General features: G+C 54.8%; 1 protein-coding gene across 28 annotated transcripts in view; it reads left to right on the plus strand.

The window, feature by feature from the left end:
• Myt1l (myelin transcription factor 1 like) overlaps window positions 1-17,256 on the plus strand; it is a 340,605-nt gene extending 323,349 nt beyond the window's left edge. For 20 of the 28 annotated variants that reach the window (XM_048804898.1, XM_048804919.1, XM_048804894.1 and 17 more), the window contains 4 exons: window positions 3,978-4,069; window positions 7,158-7,267; window positions 14,050-14,193; window positions 14,475-17,256. In XM_048804898.1, the coding sequence (XP_048660855.1) occupies window positions 3,978-4,069; window positions 7,158-7,267; window positions 14,050-14,193; window positions 14,475-14,615 (487 nt within the window). In that variant the 3' untranslated portion in view covers window positions 14,616-17,256. The remainder of the gene's footprint in view (window positions 1-3,977; window positions 4,070-7,157; window positions 7,268-14,049; window positions 14,194-14,474) is intronic. The other 8 variants (XM_048804904.1, XM_048804923.1, XM_048804913.1 and 5 more) reach the window with 3 other exon arrangements.
• Window positions 17,257-17,710: the final 454 nt, after the last annotated feature.

Here is a 17,710-nt window from a genome sequence, read left to right on the forward strand (position 1 = left end):
CCCCCCCCCCCCCCCAGGCTGTTTGCCACGGGCTTCTCCACTGGGACCTAATAGGACACCACAGGAGAGTAGGACTGGGTGCTCAGGAAGGGTCCTCTCTCCCCCTCTGGGGAAAGCTTTTGGAGACGCAAGGGTTACCTTCCTGGTCTGAGAAGTGCCAACTCAGGGTCTGTCCAACTTGATCAAGTGCCCTGTCCCTTGTGGCTAGCACGTAATGCAGGGCACACATGGTTCCTTAGGTCCACCTCTTCCCTCAGCATCACCATCCAGGCCTCCAGACCTCAGTCCATCTGTCATCTGTCCATGGTGATCGACACATTGCCCCAACCCGGCCTTTTCTCCACACAACCTATTGGGTCTCACTGTGTCCCTGGCGTCAGCCAGGACAATGCACATGGAGGGTGATGAGGACAGAGCTGGCCCTGCTTGGAGGAGCTGGGAGCTTCACAGGGAGAGTCCTTGAGGAAGCAAACACTCCATCCAGTGCCAAGAGATAGCAGGAAGGACAGCAAGACGTGGACAGCGAGAGGTGGACATCCAGGCTGTTGGAGAGAGCAGTTGGGAGGACCCAGCCAGGCTCTGAGAGCCACAGCCACGTAGTCCAGCCAGCAGAGGGGCTTCAGCTCCAACACGTGACATCCCCCGGGAAGCCGGGCTGCGTCTGCCAGGCTCACAGGGCTGTGATCCTCCAGAGCTGCACCCACACTGTTCTCTGCAGGCCCCTCGCCTGACGCCTGCCTTTGCCATTATTCAGTGTCCTTTCTCTGTGCTCTCAGTCTTTGAAATATGCCCATGAGGTAGGGGTTTGATTACTTTTTCATTCTCATTTGACAGATGAAAACACCAAATCTCCGAGAGGCCATGTAATGGGTGGGTGAATGTAGAATTTCAGCACAAAGTCTGGCCCCAGGGCCCATGTCAGCTTAATCTGAAGGTTCTAGGTTCTAAATAATGAGACTCCCCAAGAGTACAGAACTGACCAGAGGGGAGCCTGGCTGTGGGCACTCCTGTGAACAGGGTGCTGACTGGGTGGACAATCTGCTGAGACTCGTCCTGCAGCAGGGTTGCTTTGAAACTGCAGTGTGGACACCATACAGGTCTGCCCTAAAGGGTCTCACCTGGGCAGGCTTTTAGCAGTTCTACAGCAGGACTCCTTGAAGAGGAAGAGCAGAGAAGGCTTCCACGGAGGCGGGGCTCAAGAAAGATTCTCACAAAAACTTGAAGAAAAAAATAGGTCATGTTGTTTCCATTGTGTGACCTACAGCTGTACTAAGACCCATACTGCAGGCACTCCTGCCCCTCCAGTCCTGCAGGTACAGCAAGGCACGGGCTGCTGCCCGTGTCAGGAGGCTGCAGGGGCCTGGACTGGGGAGAAGACAGGATGGTGGCTGCCGGGACGCTCCCTTGTGCAGGACAAGCAAAGGAAGACAGATGCGTGATAAGAGCTGAGGAAGCTGGGCAGGCCAGGGCTGGATGGTGAGTCCCGAAGGGAGCACCATGGGCACTCACCAACACACACCAGTGTGGAGAATGACAGACCAACAGAGTCCTGGGAAGGACCCAGAGAGGTCTCTGGGCAGCACCCCAGATGCTGGACGCCATCTTCAGGGAGGCCTCAGAAACAGCTTAGCTCCACAGGGCCCTTTTCAGGGGGCAAGGCTAAGCTGGACAAAGTCCCACAGCCCAGCTAAGGAATACCCCCAGGCCTCAGGGTGGTGACAGGATGCACAACCTACAGAGAAGGTCAGTTCTACAACCCTGGGGCTGCTCAGCTGGGCTCTAGGCCCGTCCCTGTCTCCACACTCTGCAGCTCCCTGTCCTGCTCAGGGCCACCCATAGACAGGCTGCATGGGAGCTGAGCGAGGCTGGCGAGGCCCACAGCTGGAGTAGGACCATCTGAGCCGTCAGTGGAGCTCCCTGGGGCCATTCGGGCAGGCTGCTGGCTCTCCCCTCCAGCCCTGAGGCTGCCGTCTCTACTCCCCACGGCAATGCAGAGTCAGCTTTGAACTTCCAGGTGCAGTCCTCTGCAGGAACTGGTCCTCGGGCAGCCTGCACCTGCCCCAGCTCAGGGCCTCTGAGCACTAACCCAGCACAACACGGATCCAGAGGCACACATTCTTCTGACACTGTGATGACCGCCCCTGTTCCCCGCGCTGGCCTGGCCTGCAGAGACGGAGCAGAGCAGTGAACAGAGCCTGTCCTGCTCCTCACACCTCCCACGGCCGCTTCTGTTCTACCTCGTTTTCTTTGCAAGTGAGTAGAAATATTAGCTAGTGTCACACCCATGGTGGGACTTGGGGGAAGGCTGTCCCGTCAGACCCTGGGGTCGAACACCCTGGAGTCTGGCAACTTGGTCTTGTGGCCTAGGTTCTTTGGGGCTGTTGCATCAGCCCAGGTGCTCAGGAGTAACAGAAAAGAAAAGCCTTCCTCGTGGCTCTGGGCACTGGAAGCTCACGGTCAGGGCACTGGCAGTCTCCCTGTCTGGTGAGTCCCCATTTCTGGTTCACAGATGGTGGCTTCTGCGTCCTCACAGGGTTGGAAGGGTGAGGGAGCTCTCTGGGCTCCTTTCCTGAGGACACTCATCCCAATGGAGGCTCCACCCTCATATCCTGGTCACCCCCTGAAGGCTCCACCTGATGACACCTCTGCCTTGAGGGTTAGGATGCGTTTCCAGGGAACACAAACATCCGGCCGACAGCAGTGATTTTATTAGAACTTTATGGATATGTTGATATAGTTGTAAGATTCAAGTGTCCTATCAAAAAGACAATGTAGGCCTTCACAGGGAAGAGATAGTGAAAATGTGGTCAAGTCAAGATATATTTCCTTCCAAACAATGCTGATATCTCCCTGGAAAATATATTAGAAAAATTTGCGTGAGGAGGTGTTTAGAAATCCTCACCATATTCATGCAGGCATTGAGAGAGATTTCTACTAGTGATCCAATCTTCTGAGACTCCACCGAGTGCTGGGTGGATGGAGAACCGGAGATGCCACCACACACCATCACCACACTTACCAACAGGACCACCTGACGTGGCAGACAGGCAAAAAATTCAAGATTCTATATGCATAGATACTGCTACGGATGTATACGGACGTTACCTGTAAAGTATCGTACTATGAAATGCTTCACCTCACTCGTACATTAAATGCCAAGTGGACCCTGACCAGGAAGCCCATGGAGGAGGGGAGACAGATGGAGGCAGGGGGAGGAGGCCAGGCCTGAGATGCCCTGGAAGAAGGCTCCACCCAGAGGACACGTTTCCCCAGCAAACACACAGCAAGCAGGGAGCAAGCCCAGGACCCCGTGCCTGCCGATTCCAGTGAGACGGGCTGCCCATGCCCAGGGCAAACTGGCATGCCACGGGATACCAGCAGATCAGCTGGTGGAAAGTCAGCAGTGGGGCAGGTTGGGGCTGCCCAGCGCAGATCAGAGGGTGGCACTGCTGTTGTGCAGCTGGGCTCTGCCCGGGTGAGCGGCTGGGAAGCGAGAGGGGGCGCTGAAGTGGGGCTGGCCCCCCCGAGGCTGAGGGCAGGTGCAGAGGTCACGCAGCTGCTGGGTGTGCTTCTGGGTGTTTGACTAGAGGTGGAATTCGACCTTGGTATGCGTTTGGTGCTTTCTATAATAAAGACTTTTTTAGACGAGTTACTCAATTCTTAAGGTTTCTCTAAAAGGTACTCTGTGAGGAGCACGTGTCTCCTTCTCAGAGGCCCTGCTGGGGAGACCTCACTCCAGAGGCCACAGTGACCATGTTTCACAACCACCTAACAGTGGGCACGAGTCGACCCGGCCAGGACCCTCCCTCGTCCCTGGTTGGGCTGGGTGAGCATCCTCCACAGTGGTCATTTCCATGTTCTTGAAGACTTGCTGGCAGCCAGGCTGATAAAACACTGCCATGTGCCTGCCTGCCTCTCTGCCCGGCTCGGGCTCTGTGGAGCCCGTGGCTAACGGCCGTCTCTTGTCTTGTCCACAGCCTGTCAGGATGCCCGCGGGCTACATCAGCCATGAAGAAGGCCAAGCTGTCTGGAGATCAAATGCTGACCATCAAGCAGCGTGCCAGCAATGGTAACCACCCCGTCCCTCCCTCTCTCAGCAAAAGCTGGCTTCATGTCTTGCAGCTTTGTGTCCCCTGACTTCACTGGTTTGGACCACTGACCCCAGACAGCAGGAGCAGAGGGGGTTCCAGCCCCCGGGTCTCTCGCACTGGGCTGCCTGCCTCCTGGGTCCCAGGCTCTGGCTTTCCTGCCTCTACCCTCAGGCCCTCCACCCTGAGCCTCCCACCAGAGCAGGCTTGGGGACACTCAGGGCCTGACATCAGTGACACAGCTCTGCCGACACTTCCCCTTCCTCAGCATGCTCATGCCTGATTTCCTTGACTCCATCTGCAAAATCCATTTCCTTTCCAGTGTTTCTGTTGCTGCTGACCCGCCTCAGTGCACACAGGTTTGCCAAGGAAATCAGAGTTCTCAGGAGTGTGGGGGCGAGAACGGAGCCACACAGCCTGGAGCCCTGGAAAACTCAGATCCCGCCTTGTGCACTTGCCTGCATACAAAATTCATCTTCTGTCTCCATCTCAGTGCTCCTGCAGCCTCCAGGTCTTGTGGGCACCACAGACCGGAGAAGCAGGCCGTGTCCTGGGGGCAGGTCCCCAGCCCAAGGAAGCAGGGCATCCATCCTCCTGTCTCACCCACCCACTGAGAACAGGGTTCCTCTTGTGGCCTTCTCAGTGCCACACTTCTGTGCCCGGCTTCTCATTGGTGATACTGCTGTGTCAGCTGGCCCCAGATGTTGAGTAGATGAGCTGCCAAGAGCCAGAGGTGGCAGCGACCCCCGAGGTGTCACATGGGGCAGGAGTTCTAGGGCTGTGGCCTCAGCCTCAGCCAGTACCTAACCATGAACAACATGCCCTAGCCAAGGTGTCTTTAAAAGAGACACCCAAACCAGAAACGAGGTGAGCCAGGGCTGGCGGGCCCTCCCGGTGTGCCCTGGACAGTCCATCAGGGCTCACGCCATGTCTCCTGCTAATGATGGGGTCAGAGGAATGTAGTCAGCACCTCCCAGGGGAAGCTCAGCCTCCCCTCTCAGCCTAGGGAAGGTGTGGAGAAGGGCTCAGGCAGAGCCAATGGCCATGAAGCCAGCAGAGCAGGGGCCGGGCCCTCTCACAAGATGGCCTCACTCTGGGTTCTCAAATGGAGCCCACAGAGCTGACAAGCACCGCAGAAGCCAGGGATCTGCCGAGGCCCCACCACACCTGGAAACCTGGGGTCCAGATGGCAGCCACCCACGTGCACACCACAGCCCACATATCGCCCACAGCAGCACCCCACCCTGCGGGCACAGGCACAGAACATCCCTGATGCATGGCCTGTCACTTACAGAGGCACACCTGGAGGTGGCACACCCACCCTGGAGCTGTGAGCCCCTCTAGGTGCATCCAGCCTCACAGGTCTACTCTGCCCAACGCTGGGCCAGGCGTCAGCAAGATGGAGGCTGGTCAGTCTCTGTCTCCTAGAAGTCCTTAGGTCCACCTGCACATCTCTCCCGGGGGCCTGGGGACAGCCTCAGCTTTCCTCTCAGTTCTTCCAGAAGGAACATCCTAGCTCCATCCTGTGCCTGCACCTGGCAAAACATGAGCATGCACCTTACCCCAACAACCCCAGTGCAGGCCAGACCTGAGGCAAGTCCATCTGATCTGTGTCAGTCGTCAGTCGTTGGTGAAGGAAGAGGTAGCAGAGGGGGTGAGCCATTCAGAACAGAAGAGCAAGACAACTGAGGGACAGATTTGCAGGGATACTCACACTGGGGGCAGCTCTTGCCTGGGCAGACAGTGGACAGCCAGCTGCCTGGTCGCCGTCTCTCAGAGCGTCTGCCTGCGGACTCCTTCTCAGCAGACCTTGCGCTGCCAGTCAGGCTGCGCTTGCATTTCGCAGCAGGACTTCTCGGCACTGCGCATTCTTATCTTACAACATTTTTTTCATTCACTGAACGCGACACCCAAGGCCACCCCGTGACCCACCTCCTTCTCCCCTCCTGGTCTGCGATGTCTCCATGAAGGGCGGCAGTCTCTGCAGTGTGCTGGGTGGCTTCAGCTCTGCCCTGGGCTGAGTGCATTCTTCTGTCCACAGAACTTCCACACACATCATCCGTGAGGAGCTTGCCTTGAGAAAGGTCCCTCCTGGGGACAGAGGACTGACCAGTGGCAGCTGAATCCCAGGCACTGGGTTTTGAGTGACTGCACCTGTGGCATTTCTGCTCTCCCTCTGCTATGGGTTCTCAACCATGAGACCCCAATGCCAGAAGCACAAGAGATCCCCTTCCTTTTGACCTTGGCACCAAGGGTGCCTGCAGCAGAAGCCACCTGGGAGGGAAGCGGCCCTGAAATCCCTGTCTGTTTGCTTGGTTGGTTGGGTCCTGGGGATTGAACCCAGGGCACTGGACTACTGAATCCCTCCTCAGGCTTTTTACTTTCTATTTTGAGACAGGGTGTCTCTGAGATGCTGGGGCTGGCCTAGAACTTGCCATCCTCTTGCCTCAGCCTCTGGAGATGCTGGGATTGCAGGCCTGTGCCCCCCCACACCAAGCCGTTGCCTGGATACACCAGGCCTGAAATGCTCAGCCGGCTTGGGTCTCACACACGGGCTGTCCTCTGCCAGGAGGACTCTGACTCAAGGGTCAGGCCTAGCCTTGCCTGGACTCTGGGCATGGTGAGGGAGGGGCTCTCTCCACTCCTTCCTGTGCATGTGCCCCTGCGGACTGGGAGTGGCTGCCTCCCAGGTGCCTGAGGAGGCAGGAAGCAGGAGCCCACAGGTGCCCAAGGTGAGGGAGCCGGGGAGTCAGCCCCAGCGCAGGTGACCTGGGCAGGTGAAAGGACTCTGGCCCAGTCCTTCCGGGCCTAGGGGTCTCTGCACACTCAGGCGGTGTTCCCCTCTTCTGCTCAGGTGTCCTGTTGGAGGAGAGGTGGGGGCAGGGGCAGGAAGACATGTGGACTGTGACTGTTGTTTCTGTACATGCGTGTAACAGCACTGTGCCAGGCACCCCTGTGTATTTCCCAAGCAAACTCAATTCCTGATATAAAAAAAGAACAAAGAAATCTCTCAAAATCCTGACTAATGCCTCTGGTATGGCCGTTTGAACACGGATTCTGCCATTTCAGGAATAGAGAATGACGAGGAGATCAAGCAGTTGGACGAAGAGATCAAGGAGCTGAACGAGTCCAATTCCCAGATGGAGGCGGACATGCTGAAGCTCAGGACTCAGGTAACCGTCTCTGAAGCCTCCGTCCTCTCCAAGGAGGGGCCTGGGCAGGGCCCTCTTCAGGGCCAGCTGACCTCTCTGCTCTTCTCCCTGCATTCTTCCTCGTCCACCTTGTGTCCTGGTCTCCTGCTGGACTCCTCTCATGGCGCTGTTTGCTGTGAGCCAGTGGCCATGACGGTCCCCTTTCTGTGTGTGTGTGTGTGTGTGTGTGTGTGTGTGTGGTAGGACGCCCTCCTGAGTGCCCTTTCCCAGAAGGCCACCTACTACAGCAAAGGCCAGGGTGTCTTCAGGTGTTCCAAGCCCTAGACTTAGGTCACACCTGCGGTGGCAGAGTGCGAGCAGGACTCCAGGACTGCGGAGGGGCCTACTTCTCACTTGGTGCCAGCAGGACTCCAGGACTGCGGAGGGGCCTACTTCTCACTTGGTGCAGGACTCCAGGACTGCGGAGGGGCCTACTTCTCACTTGGTGCCCTGGTGAAAGCCGCCTGTGCCTGCAGATCCCGGCCATCTACCGGGCAGGGCTGGGTGGGTCTGAGCACCTGTGAGTGCAGCTGGTGAGGAGACTGCCCGTCCCTCCTGACACGGGCCAGCCGGTGGTCTTCCACCTGTGGACACACTGCCCGCTTATCATCAGTCCTCATCAGACGCTGCTCCCCTGGGGCCCTCCACACACTCTTGAGCCACATGATGGCACCGAGTTGCAACAAGCCAGACCAGGTGTGCGATCCGCCAGACAGTGGAGGGGACCATCACTCCTTGACGTTCCTGCTGCAACCAGGAGTGGACAGGGATCATGACCCCATGCTGGGGCTCCTCCCAAGTCACTGGGGTCCTGCTCAGGGAGGGCTGAGATTTAAATCAGTCAAAGAATAGAGCAGGGAGGGAAAGGGAACTATGACAGCATTTCTGAATTTCAGACGAAGCTCTCCCCACCACTCTCCATACCAAGGTGCAGGGGCACCAGCTGCACGCGTGTTTAACATTGCCAATAATGCAATGCCACAGGTTGGCTGAGTTATAAAGAAAAGAGGTTGATTCTAGCTTGCCAGGAACAGGGACTGCCTCTGGGGATGGCTTCTTGCTGGCAGAGTCCAAGGAAGCTGCAAGGTCTCACACAGGAGGGACAGGGAGCAGGCATGTGTATGAGTGTGTAAGCGTGTGCATGTGTAGGTTTGTGTCTGTGTGTGGTGTGCGGGCACACGTGAGCTCCTTCTGGCCTCTCTCCTTATAAAATCACCAGGACTCAATCATAGGGCCACACTCTGGTGACCTTCTAATCCTGATCAGATCCCAAAGGCCACACCTCTACACCGGCAGCTGGATTCTGTCTACACCTCATCATGCCTCGAGATGGGGATGAAGTTTCCACTAGTGAAGCCTGAGTCACCGGGGCCACTTCCAAACCATAGCACACCCGTACCCAAGAGGGTTCTTATCAGTTGCCACATGCATGCTGTTTGCTGTCCAGCTGAAGAATTCAGACTCGGGGCAAGCACACCTTCGTGTGTTGAGTAGATGTGCACACCACTTTGGAATGTGTTTGAGTAGTGTTTGGGGTCAAGTGCAGCCCAGACAATTCCTGTGTACCCCAAAAACCTAGACCTTCTTATGGTCTGCACTTCAGTGAGAAGGGGTCTGTTTCTGGGTCTTTGAGTCCCCATCAGATCACAAGTCCTAAAAGCCATCCTACCACCTAGGCCCAGAACTGCCCAGCTGCCCGAGGCCAGCCCACCCCTGCTGGGTTTCTGCTCTCATGACTAAATGGCTCAGGGGTCACTCCAGTTGAACTGGGCTGACTGGGCTGTGTAAAATAAGCACACAAGAGACACAAATACCTCTTTGTTTGGGGTCACTGTGATGGCTCCTCTGACCTTAAGGGTCTGCAGGAAGAGAGAGCGAGAGCACGCGCTGACCCCTTTTATTGAGGAGAAGCTATTCAAACGAGGCAAGGGGCCAGGTTTCAGGGGGCTGAGTCCATCTTCATGATGTCCACTGTCAGCAGGTTGACTGACACCTGGGTAGGCCACACCCAAGGGCACAGTAAGAGAAGGGGACACACACACAAGGCACTTCCATGGAAGATTCCATCCTAAACAGGGCAAGGGGTTATATTACAAAGGAACAGGTGAGCATGGCTTCACCCAAGGGGCTGTAGCAAGACACACCCATGCACGAGACCGACCCTCGAACCCAAGAAGGGTGGGGAAAGCTTGCCACATTTCTGTGACTGAGCGCCTCAGCACCCAGCCAGGGAGAGTGACTCAGTCACGGGCAAGGTTGGTCTCCCACACATCCCAGCTGAGCTGGGCCAAGGCAGCACACACTTCAGTGCTGGAGATGTGATGGGCCTCAGGCTCTGGACTCCACAGACCACTAGTGCATACCTCACCAGGGCAGCCAAGTCACCACCAGCCACAAGGGCTGGGGTGCACGCCCACAGAGAGTACAGAGATAGGCGTGACTCAGCCTCTGTACCATGGGGATTTCTCTGTACACAGAAATTGTTTCCTCTCAGAGTCTAGAAAATGTGTACCCGAAGGCACAGGAAGGAGGCGATGCGGGAGCAGGGAGCAGGAAGGCACAGGAAGGAGGCGATGCGGGAGCAAGGAGCAGGCGCAGCCCCAGGCAGCAGGAGGGGCTGGAGGTCTGAGGGGCTGCACCTGGGGGTTGTGCAGGAGGGGTAGGGTTCCAGGACCTGAGTGACCGGGAAGAGAAGAAAGTTCTGGGCTGGGAAAGCTAGAGCAAGAGGAGGGCGGGTGGGAAGCGGTGAAGCTGTCCCCTGGGGTTCCCTTCCTCACAAGGTCAAGTGCACAGCTGGTTGAGAAGTCAGAATGAGAACTGGAGAAGGATCTGGCAGGCCGGAGTCTTGGCAGTCGACTCGGCCTCTGCAGAGCGTGGTGGCTCTGCACACGCCCACAGCTGTGCTTCTGCAGGTCAGCAGCACAGGCACCTGGGCTGGGCCACCCTCCACTGTGCCCCACCCAACCCCCACGGATGGCTCCCTGCCACCTGAAGTCCTTGTGGAACCCAGCCCACCTACTCTGGAGTGCCTGTCCCGCCCCCTGGCAGAGAGCAGTGCTCCCCTCTGCGGGGCCTTCCCTAGAGTCTGTCTCCTGACCCTGATGGGCACCATGGCAGACTTCCTGTGCTGTCTGTGTGGCTCACGCCATCCTGGCCAGGAGTCAGACGGCAGGTGTCTCGGCCTTGGCTCACCCGGGCTTCGTCCCCTAGCTCCAGGCCACCTGAAAGCGATACCCTGTGTCCGTGGCAGGTGGCCATGGACCTGCGCAGCCGACGTGGCCCTGAAGTGTATTCACGTCTCGGTGTACCACAGGTGCTGTTAACCATTGCAAGAAGCAAAGACCAGTCCCAGCCCACGGGCCTTTCCAAATCAGGTCTCAGGGTGAATCAGACCTGTAATGACCCTGGTCTCAAGAGATGTCCATCTTAGGAAAACTGTAGGTCCAGGAGAGACAGTGAGGAGCAGGCTGTGAAAACCCAGGATCTGGCCAAGTCCCGTGGCCTTTCTGAGGCTGGTGAGATGCTCTCTGAGGAACCAGCGCCCATGCTGTGTGCAGCAGCCTCAGGCAGCGGCACCACCTACAGACTCCCCGTCCTCGGGCACTCCACCTTTATCCCAGGGGAATGGGTGGTCCTCAGACTTAGATCCACACAGGGGACATGCTGCCCGGGTGTGGGCCAGTGCTCTCATCCCTGAAGGTGAGGACAGGGAATTTCTAATGACCACCTGTGTTCAAGAAGCCCTCGATCCCAGGCCCAGGCTCTGAGCAGAGCAGTGCAGGCCCTCCTGCAGGAGGGACTGAGGTCAGAACTTCTGAAGTCCCGAGGGCCACTCCAGGAGGGTGGGCACGAAGATCTCTGCCTATGTTCCCTGTTTCTTTTCTCTCCTCAATTGTGATCAGCACATCCTGGGGAGGCTGGGGTGGGAGGCCCTGCACCCCCTCCCCTGCACCCCTTCACACGTGTCTGCCATTTTGTGCTGCCACACTGTACAGCCAGCTCCAAGGTGTTCCTGAGCATTTCTCTGCAGCTTGAGTCCCGTGGGCTGGATCTGGCCCCTGGAGCAGCAGATGTCCTCTGCCTGAGGTGGGCTTCCTACCTCCAGGGAAGAACCCAGGGTTTGCCTGGACAGTCCAGGAATGCCCAGGCCTGCAGCCCTGTTGACCCTCAGGGTGGGAGCACCTTGAGAAGGCCTCAGGCACGTGGGCAGGATCCACAGGAGGACCTGCAGTCTGAGTTCCCCCTGGTGAGCTGCAGGCTCAGGGGGCTGGGGAAGCAGGTGAGGCTGAGGCTCGCTGTGCGCCAGCAGCCTGTCTGTTCTTCCTGGTGTTCCTCAGCACCACACAGGCTCGCAGGCTGGAAGGAAAGGTCCCAGGCATAGTTCAGAGCCTGTGTGCCCATGGGCACAGGGTTGGAGTGCACAGACCACGTTTGTGTCGTGGCAGAGTGGACGCACCCGTGAGAATTGTCCCACTTTGAGGAGAACACACAAAGTCAGCTCCTCGGGTTCCCCCACAGAGGACTGGCCTGGGGGCTTGGCCGGGTGGCTGGATTTACAGGCTCCCTGGTCCCAGGAGAACACTACACTCGGAGGGTCCAGGCTCTTGAGTAGGGAGCTTAGGTTGAAAGAGAAATTGATCTTTTTTTATTATTTATTTTTTAAATTTTAATTTGTTAGACATGACAACAGAATGCATTTCACTTCGTAGTACACATATAGAGCTCAATTTTTCAAGACCCTGGTTGTACAGAGTATATTCACAACATTCGTGTCTTCACAGGCACTTGGGGTAATGATGTCCATCTCATGCCACCATCTTTCCTACTCCCATGTCCCCTCCCTTCCCCTCCCTCCCTTTTACCCTGTCTAAAGTTCCTCCCCATCCCATTATAGATCAGCATCCTCTTCTCAGAGAAAACATTCAGCATCTGGTTTTGGGGGATTGGCTTAATTCACTTAGCATTATAGTCTCCAACTCCATCCGTTTACCTGCAAATGCCATGATTTTATGATCTTCCATTGCCGAGTACTATTCCCTTGTGTAGATGTGCCACAGTTTCTTTATCCACTCATCTACTGAAGGGCATCTAGGTTGGCTCCACAGTTTAGCCATAGTGAATTGAGCTGCTATAAACATTGATGCGTCTGTGTCACTGTAGTGTGCTGTTTTTAAGTCTTTGGGCTATAAACTGAGGAGTGGGATAGCCGGGTTAAAGAGAAGTTGATCTTAAATGTGTCCCCACAAATGCTGGTGAGACAGGCAGACAGGGTGTGGTGTGTGATGAAGGCCCTGGGAGCTCAGGAGTGGGGTGCCTAGGCCCTTACTTTGTGTGTCAGTCCTCGTGGAAGAGAAACGGCTTGGGAGTGGGTCAGAGCAATCAGGTGCACAGGGGAGCAGGGCTGGCGCCACACAGAGACCTGCTGAGGGTGAGGGTGCTGGAAGCCTCAGGGTGCTGAGCCCAGGGAACCAGGCCAGTGCCCTGGGTGGCCCTGCAGGGAGCCGTGTCGGGGCCTCTGCTCAGGGAGTGAGGTGCTCCTGCACTCCGCCTGCGCTCCCCTGCCTGGTGACCCCGCGGAGCTCTGGCCGCCCTGACACCCCTCCGCTGTGTTTCGTGCTGAGGAGCTCACACTGCACATGGGGACTTTCTCCCCAGTGACCTCCGGGAGCACACAGGCCTGGAGGTGGAGGCACAGTCTGCCAGGACCTGGGGAGGGGTCCTCCAGGGAAGGTGGGCTTGCCACACGCCCACTGTGGCCGGCACGGGTTCCCGGAGATGGTACTTTAACAAGAGAGAGTCACCCAGGGAGCAGGAAAGGGGGCCTGGAGCAGTACCCCAGAGGACAGTGGGGCTGGAGAGCCCCATTCACCCACGGCTGAGGGGCGTCACCACTGAGGAGCGGCACCACCCTTGGCTTCCACACAAGCCCCGGCCCCCAGCTGCCGTGAAGAGGAGAGGTACCCAGGAGGTACACCCCATATCAAGACGAGGGCACAGTAGTGGGGAGAGGGGAGGATGGGAGCCCAGAGTGGCCAGTGGGAAGAAGATGCCGGAGAGCCAGGTTCCTCGGTCAGTTGCCCAGGGAGAGGCCCGGGTCACGGCTGAGAATCCAGGGCTGTGAGGAGAGGACAGCAGAGACTCAGAGCACGGGACACTGTCTCTGTGTGAGCTGGGGAGGCCCAAGGCCCCAGTCAGGTCCTGACCTGGTCCTTAGAGGAAGCAAGTCTATGCAGGAAGCCTGGTGGACAGAGCAGCCCAGGCCCCACCTGAGCAGGAAGAGGAATGGGGGTCATTAGGACTTAGCTGTGGCCAGATGGAAAGAGGAAGCTTTAGCACTCACTCAGTAACTGCCAACTCAGGTCCCAGCACTGTCCAGTGAGCCTCCAGGGGATAGCACCAGGCTGGGGACCATCATTGGGATACCTCCACCTGCAGCAACTCTCAAAACATCCAAAGCTGAAAAGTAGAAGCAACCCAGAATCTTCAAGGACTTCCCATGCTAGTCCAGCTAGTCCAGCAAGTCCAGTTGCCACATTTTCTTTCTTTCTTTTTTCCTTTTGTGAGTTGCTGGGGATTGAACCCAGGGCTTGGGCATGCGAGGCAAGCACTCTGCCAACTGGGCTATGCACACGTTTTCTAGTGTAATGGACCAGAAGCCTGAGAACCAGCCCTTCGGGTGGCCAGTCCTGCGCATACGCTGCTGTGCACTGGGCAGTCTGGGCGCACGCCCAGGCGACGTGTGTTACATGTCACACGCGTGTGTGTTCTAGATCACCACGATGGAAAGCAACCTGAAGACGATCGAGGAGGAGAACAAGGTCATCGAGCAGCAGAACGAGTCCCTGCTGCACGAGCTGGCCAACCTGAGCCAGTCCCTGATCCACAGCCTGGCCAACATCCAGCTGCCTCACATGGTAAGTGAATGAGCGCCCGGAGGGCGGCCTCCCTTCTCACGTGGATAGATGTCCTGTGCCATCACTCCATGGTCCTCCGCCTGCGGGCACCTTGGTCACCATCCCAAAGCCATGTCGTTGCCCGCTAGCCACCATGGTGGGCGGATCCATGAAGCCGAGTTGCTGACAGGCTGTCTAGTTGATGACGCAGGGGCAGGGTGCTATGCTCTGTTTTATGCTGTTGTGAATATACTATGAAGAAAATAAAAGTTGTGTATGAACTACTATTTAATATTTCGTAGGATCCAATCAATGAACAAAATTTTGATGCTTACGTGACTACTTTGACGGAAATGTATACAAATCAAGACCGTTATCAGAGTCCAGAAAATAAGGCCCTACTGGAAAATATAAAGCAGGCTGTGAGAGGAATTCAGGTCTGAACAGCTGCTCTAGTGGCGAGACTCATGCTAAGAAAGGACGCCTCTTGGTTTCGGCTGCTGTGACTTGTTACCAGAAAGCGTTCTATTTATTTCTGTCGGAACAGTGTTATGCTTACGAGACTCCACACGGTTTTGTGTCTTGCTTTAAGATAGCACCTGCAGAATAGTTTTTGAACACATTCACATTTTGTACGTTTTCCTAAGAGCTGACGTAGTGTGATCTGCCGTGTAATGTTTATAGCTGCTACTGTATGCACACTGGGGGTATATATATTTCTGAAGAGGTAAGCTGATCAAAATAAATAGAGTGTAAATTCTTTTTAATGCTTTAGTGATTAAATGTTTTAGTATTTTGAACTGAAATGGACAAAAAAGAAAAAGAAAAAAAACAGCTTTGAATGACCATGTTGTGGCCCCACGGCCACTTTTTAGACATTATCATTTTGCCTCGTGTTGGAGGACTTTATGGAATTTAAGAAATACATTTTGTGTGCATATTGTTTCATAGCGAGAATTGGTTGCAAAATGCTTTATTTTTGAACAATGCTTGGAAATATTATGTGATTTTTTTGTTTGTTTGTTTTAGGAGGATGGTGTATGGTGGGGGCAATAAGTGAGGTTTTTTGCATTCCAAGGAAATGGCATATGGATTAACTGTAAGAAATGAAATAAGTAATTTATTGTAAGACAACATCAAGCCATGGAAACTTGGCAGAAGATTCAAAGCAGCTTAAGCAGCACTTTTAAATTAACTCCTAAACATTACATGGTGTGACTCTGGAGACTTCCGTTAAGACAGGACCTTGTCAGAGGTGGACAGCACGAAGATTTCCTTTTGGTTCTCAGTACCCTCTGGAACAACCTTCTCTTATCTCTCCTAGAGTCCCGTGCCCCTCTGAACTGTTCCCGCAACATAGTTTACCTGACAGAAGTTGTGTGCTTTCAATTTGAGCAAAAAGATAATTTAAGAGCATTTATTTCCCCTTTTCACTTTTAAAAAATCATTATCGTTGCTATTCTCATTTCACGTTTGAGGGACAAAAGCTAACGGCTGTGAGCACTCTGCTTTCTGGACTGAATTTCCTGCTGGATGGTGGGAAAGCAGCTCTGTAAAGTTTCCCGCCCCTCGCCCCACCCGACCCTGACTCTGAATCGGCCTTGGCCCTATTCAGAGCGCTCTGAGAACGACGGACGCTCACGCCCTGCCCTCGCGGGTCCAGGTGACCACAGAGCATTGCATAGCCTTGTTGGCTACTGTGCCCTATGCTGAGAATGAATGCAATCAGAGTTTAACCTGACTAATATACTGCAGCACTTTTTGCTTTGAACTAGGTCATCTTAGACTTCTTACACCTTCAGGATTGGATTGTTGACTCCAATGACTGCACTATCTGTATGCATAAGACCACTTTTGACGGCTGCGTTCCCCTTCTAAGTAGTCTTTTGACGATGTGTTGTGTTTCCTGATGTTGATTTCTTTTAGTAGCATCTCTCCTTCCATGTCTTGATGTTATGCAGGAAGTACAAAAGTACTTTAAAATTTTGTTATGAAAAAAAAGATGGGTTTTGTAAAAATTAAAAAAAAATATTTTTAGCAGAACAGGACTTACAGGGTCATTGTCCCCACAATGTGCCAGTCGACTATTTGCACTTACCTTGTCCTATTATCCGTACGGAGGTGTGCAATTCCTGTGTCGGTCGCCTCGCGACATGAAGCTGGACGGATGAGAGCGGAGGCCCCACGGCTGACCCACCGCGTAGCCCAGGGAGACTACAGGGATCTCACGACGAACATTCTGATACAATACTCGACCTCGGTATATATATGTGTATAGATGTGTGTACATCCCAGCGGCACTTTATACTGTTCACTGTACAGATGCCTACAGTTCTCCAGGACGGTCATTCCTAGCTGGGAGAAGACGACGTCACTGCTCGGGGCCCTGGCACGCCCCTTCTGTTGTGCGACTAGTCCTAGCTGCCATGCTCAGAAATGCCTTTTGAGAGCAGAAGCAAGGTGCTCACTGTCACCTGATGCCATACACGGTCCGGGCCTCGCCTCGGAGGGCCCCTGTTCATAGCGGCACACGCATTCCCCCGCGTCTCGTCTGCAGCTTCTCGGCCAATGTAGTATGCTTTTAGTAGAGTAATAGGTAGTATCGGTTTGGATTCTCATTGTCATCCCCCATGTACAATGGAAAGGGACACTAAGCACAAACCTGCTGCTCATGTAACGTTGGTACATAATCAAATCAGAGTCATCTGTGACTGTTGTATAGGGATCACAGTGCCACCTGTTAGAATGCTGACCTTCCATATGGGCTATTGTGAGTTACCAGAGCTTATTTATTATAACTTATTGTTCATATTCATTTGAGTTAATTTAAGCAATCATTTATCAAGACAGAATTTTGTATAAACTATTTATTGTGCTCTCTGTGGAACTGAAGTTTGATTTATTTTTGTACTACACGGCATGGGTTTGTTGACACTTTAATTTTGCTATAAATGTGTGGAATCACAAGTTGCTGTGATACTTCATTTTTAAATTGTGAACTTTGTACAAACTTTGTCATGCTGGATGTGAACACATCTTATCTAAATAAAGAGGTGTTGCCACGTTTGTAGCACGAAGGATCTCTACCCGGGTCTGCGTCTTCCCTGGGCCTCCGGCCCCCAAACCAGAGCTACTCTCTGCACTGCCGCACGATCGAGGGCTGGTCCTCAACTCTGGGGCGGGTCAGAGGGAACAACTGTGTGAGTGCTTTCCTAGTCTGCCCACAGCGTCCTTTTTGAAAACACAATTTTGTCACATTTCCTGAAGCACCTCCCAGCTCAGAGTGTGCATGGAGGTGAGGACACTGCCCCTGTCACTCAGGTGTCCCCAGGGACATCTGCTGGGAACAGAGGTGCAGTCCTCATACTCTCCGTGACCATGTTGTCACTGAACAGCTCCCACACCAACGGCTCCCACTGGAACCAGTGACGTCCATCCTGGCTTTCACCTGCCTGTGACCCAGTGCAGAGTCACAGGCTGCAGCTGGTGTCGGGCTTCGCCCTTCTCCTCCTTATTCTTGGCCTCCGTTGTCTCCCAC

Source organism: Marmota marmota, unplaced genomic scaffold (assembly GCF_001458135.2).
Source record: "Marmota marmota marmota unplaced genomic scaffold, marMar, whole genome shotgun sequence".
Classification (NCBI taxonomy): Eukaryota; Metazoa; Chordata; class Mammalia; order Rodentia; family Sciuridae; genus Marmota; species Marmota marmota.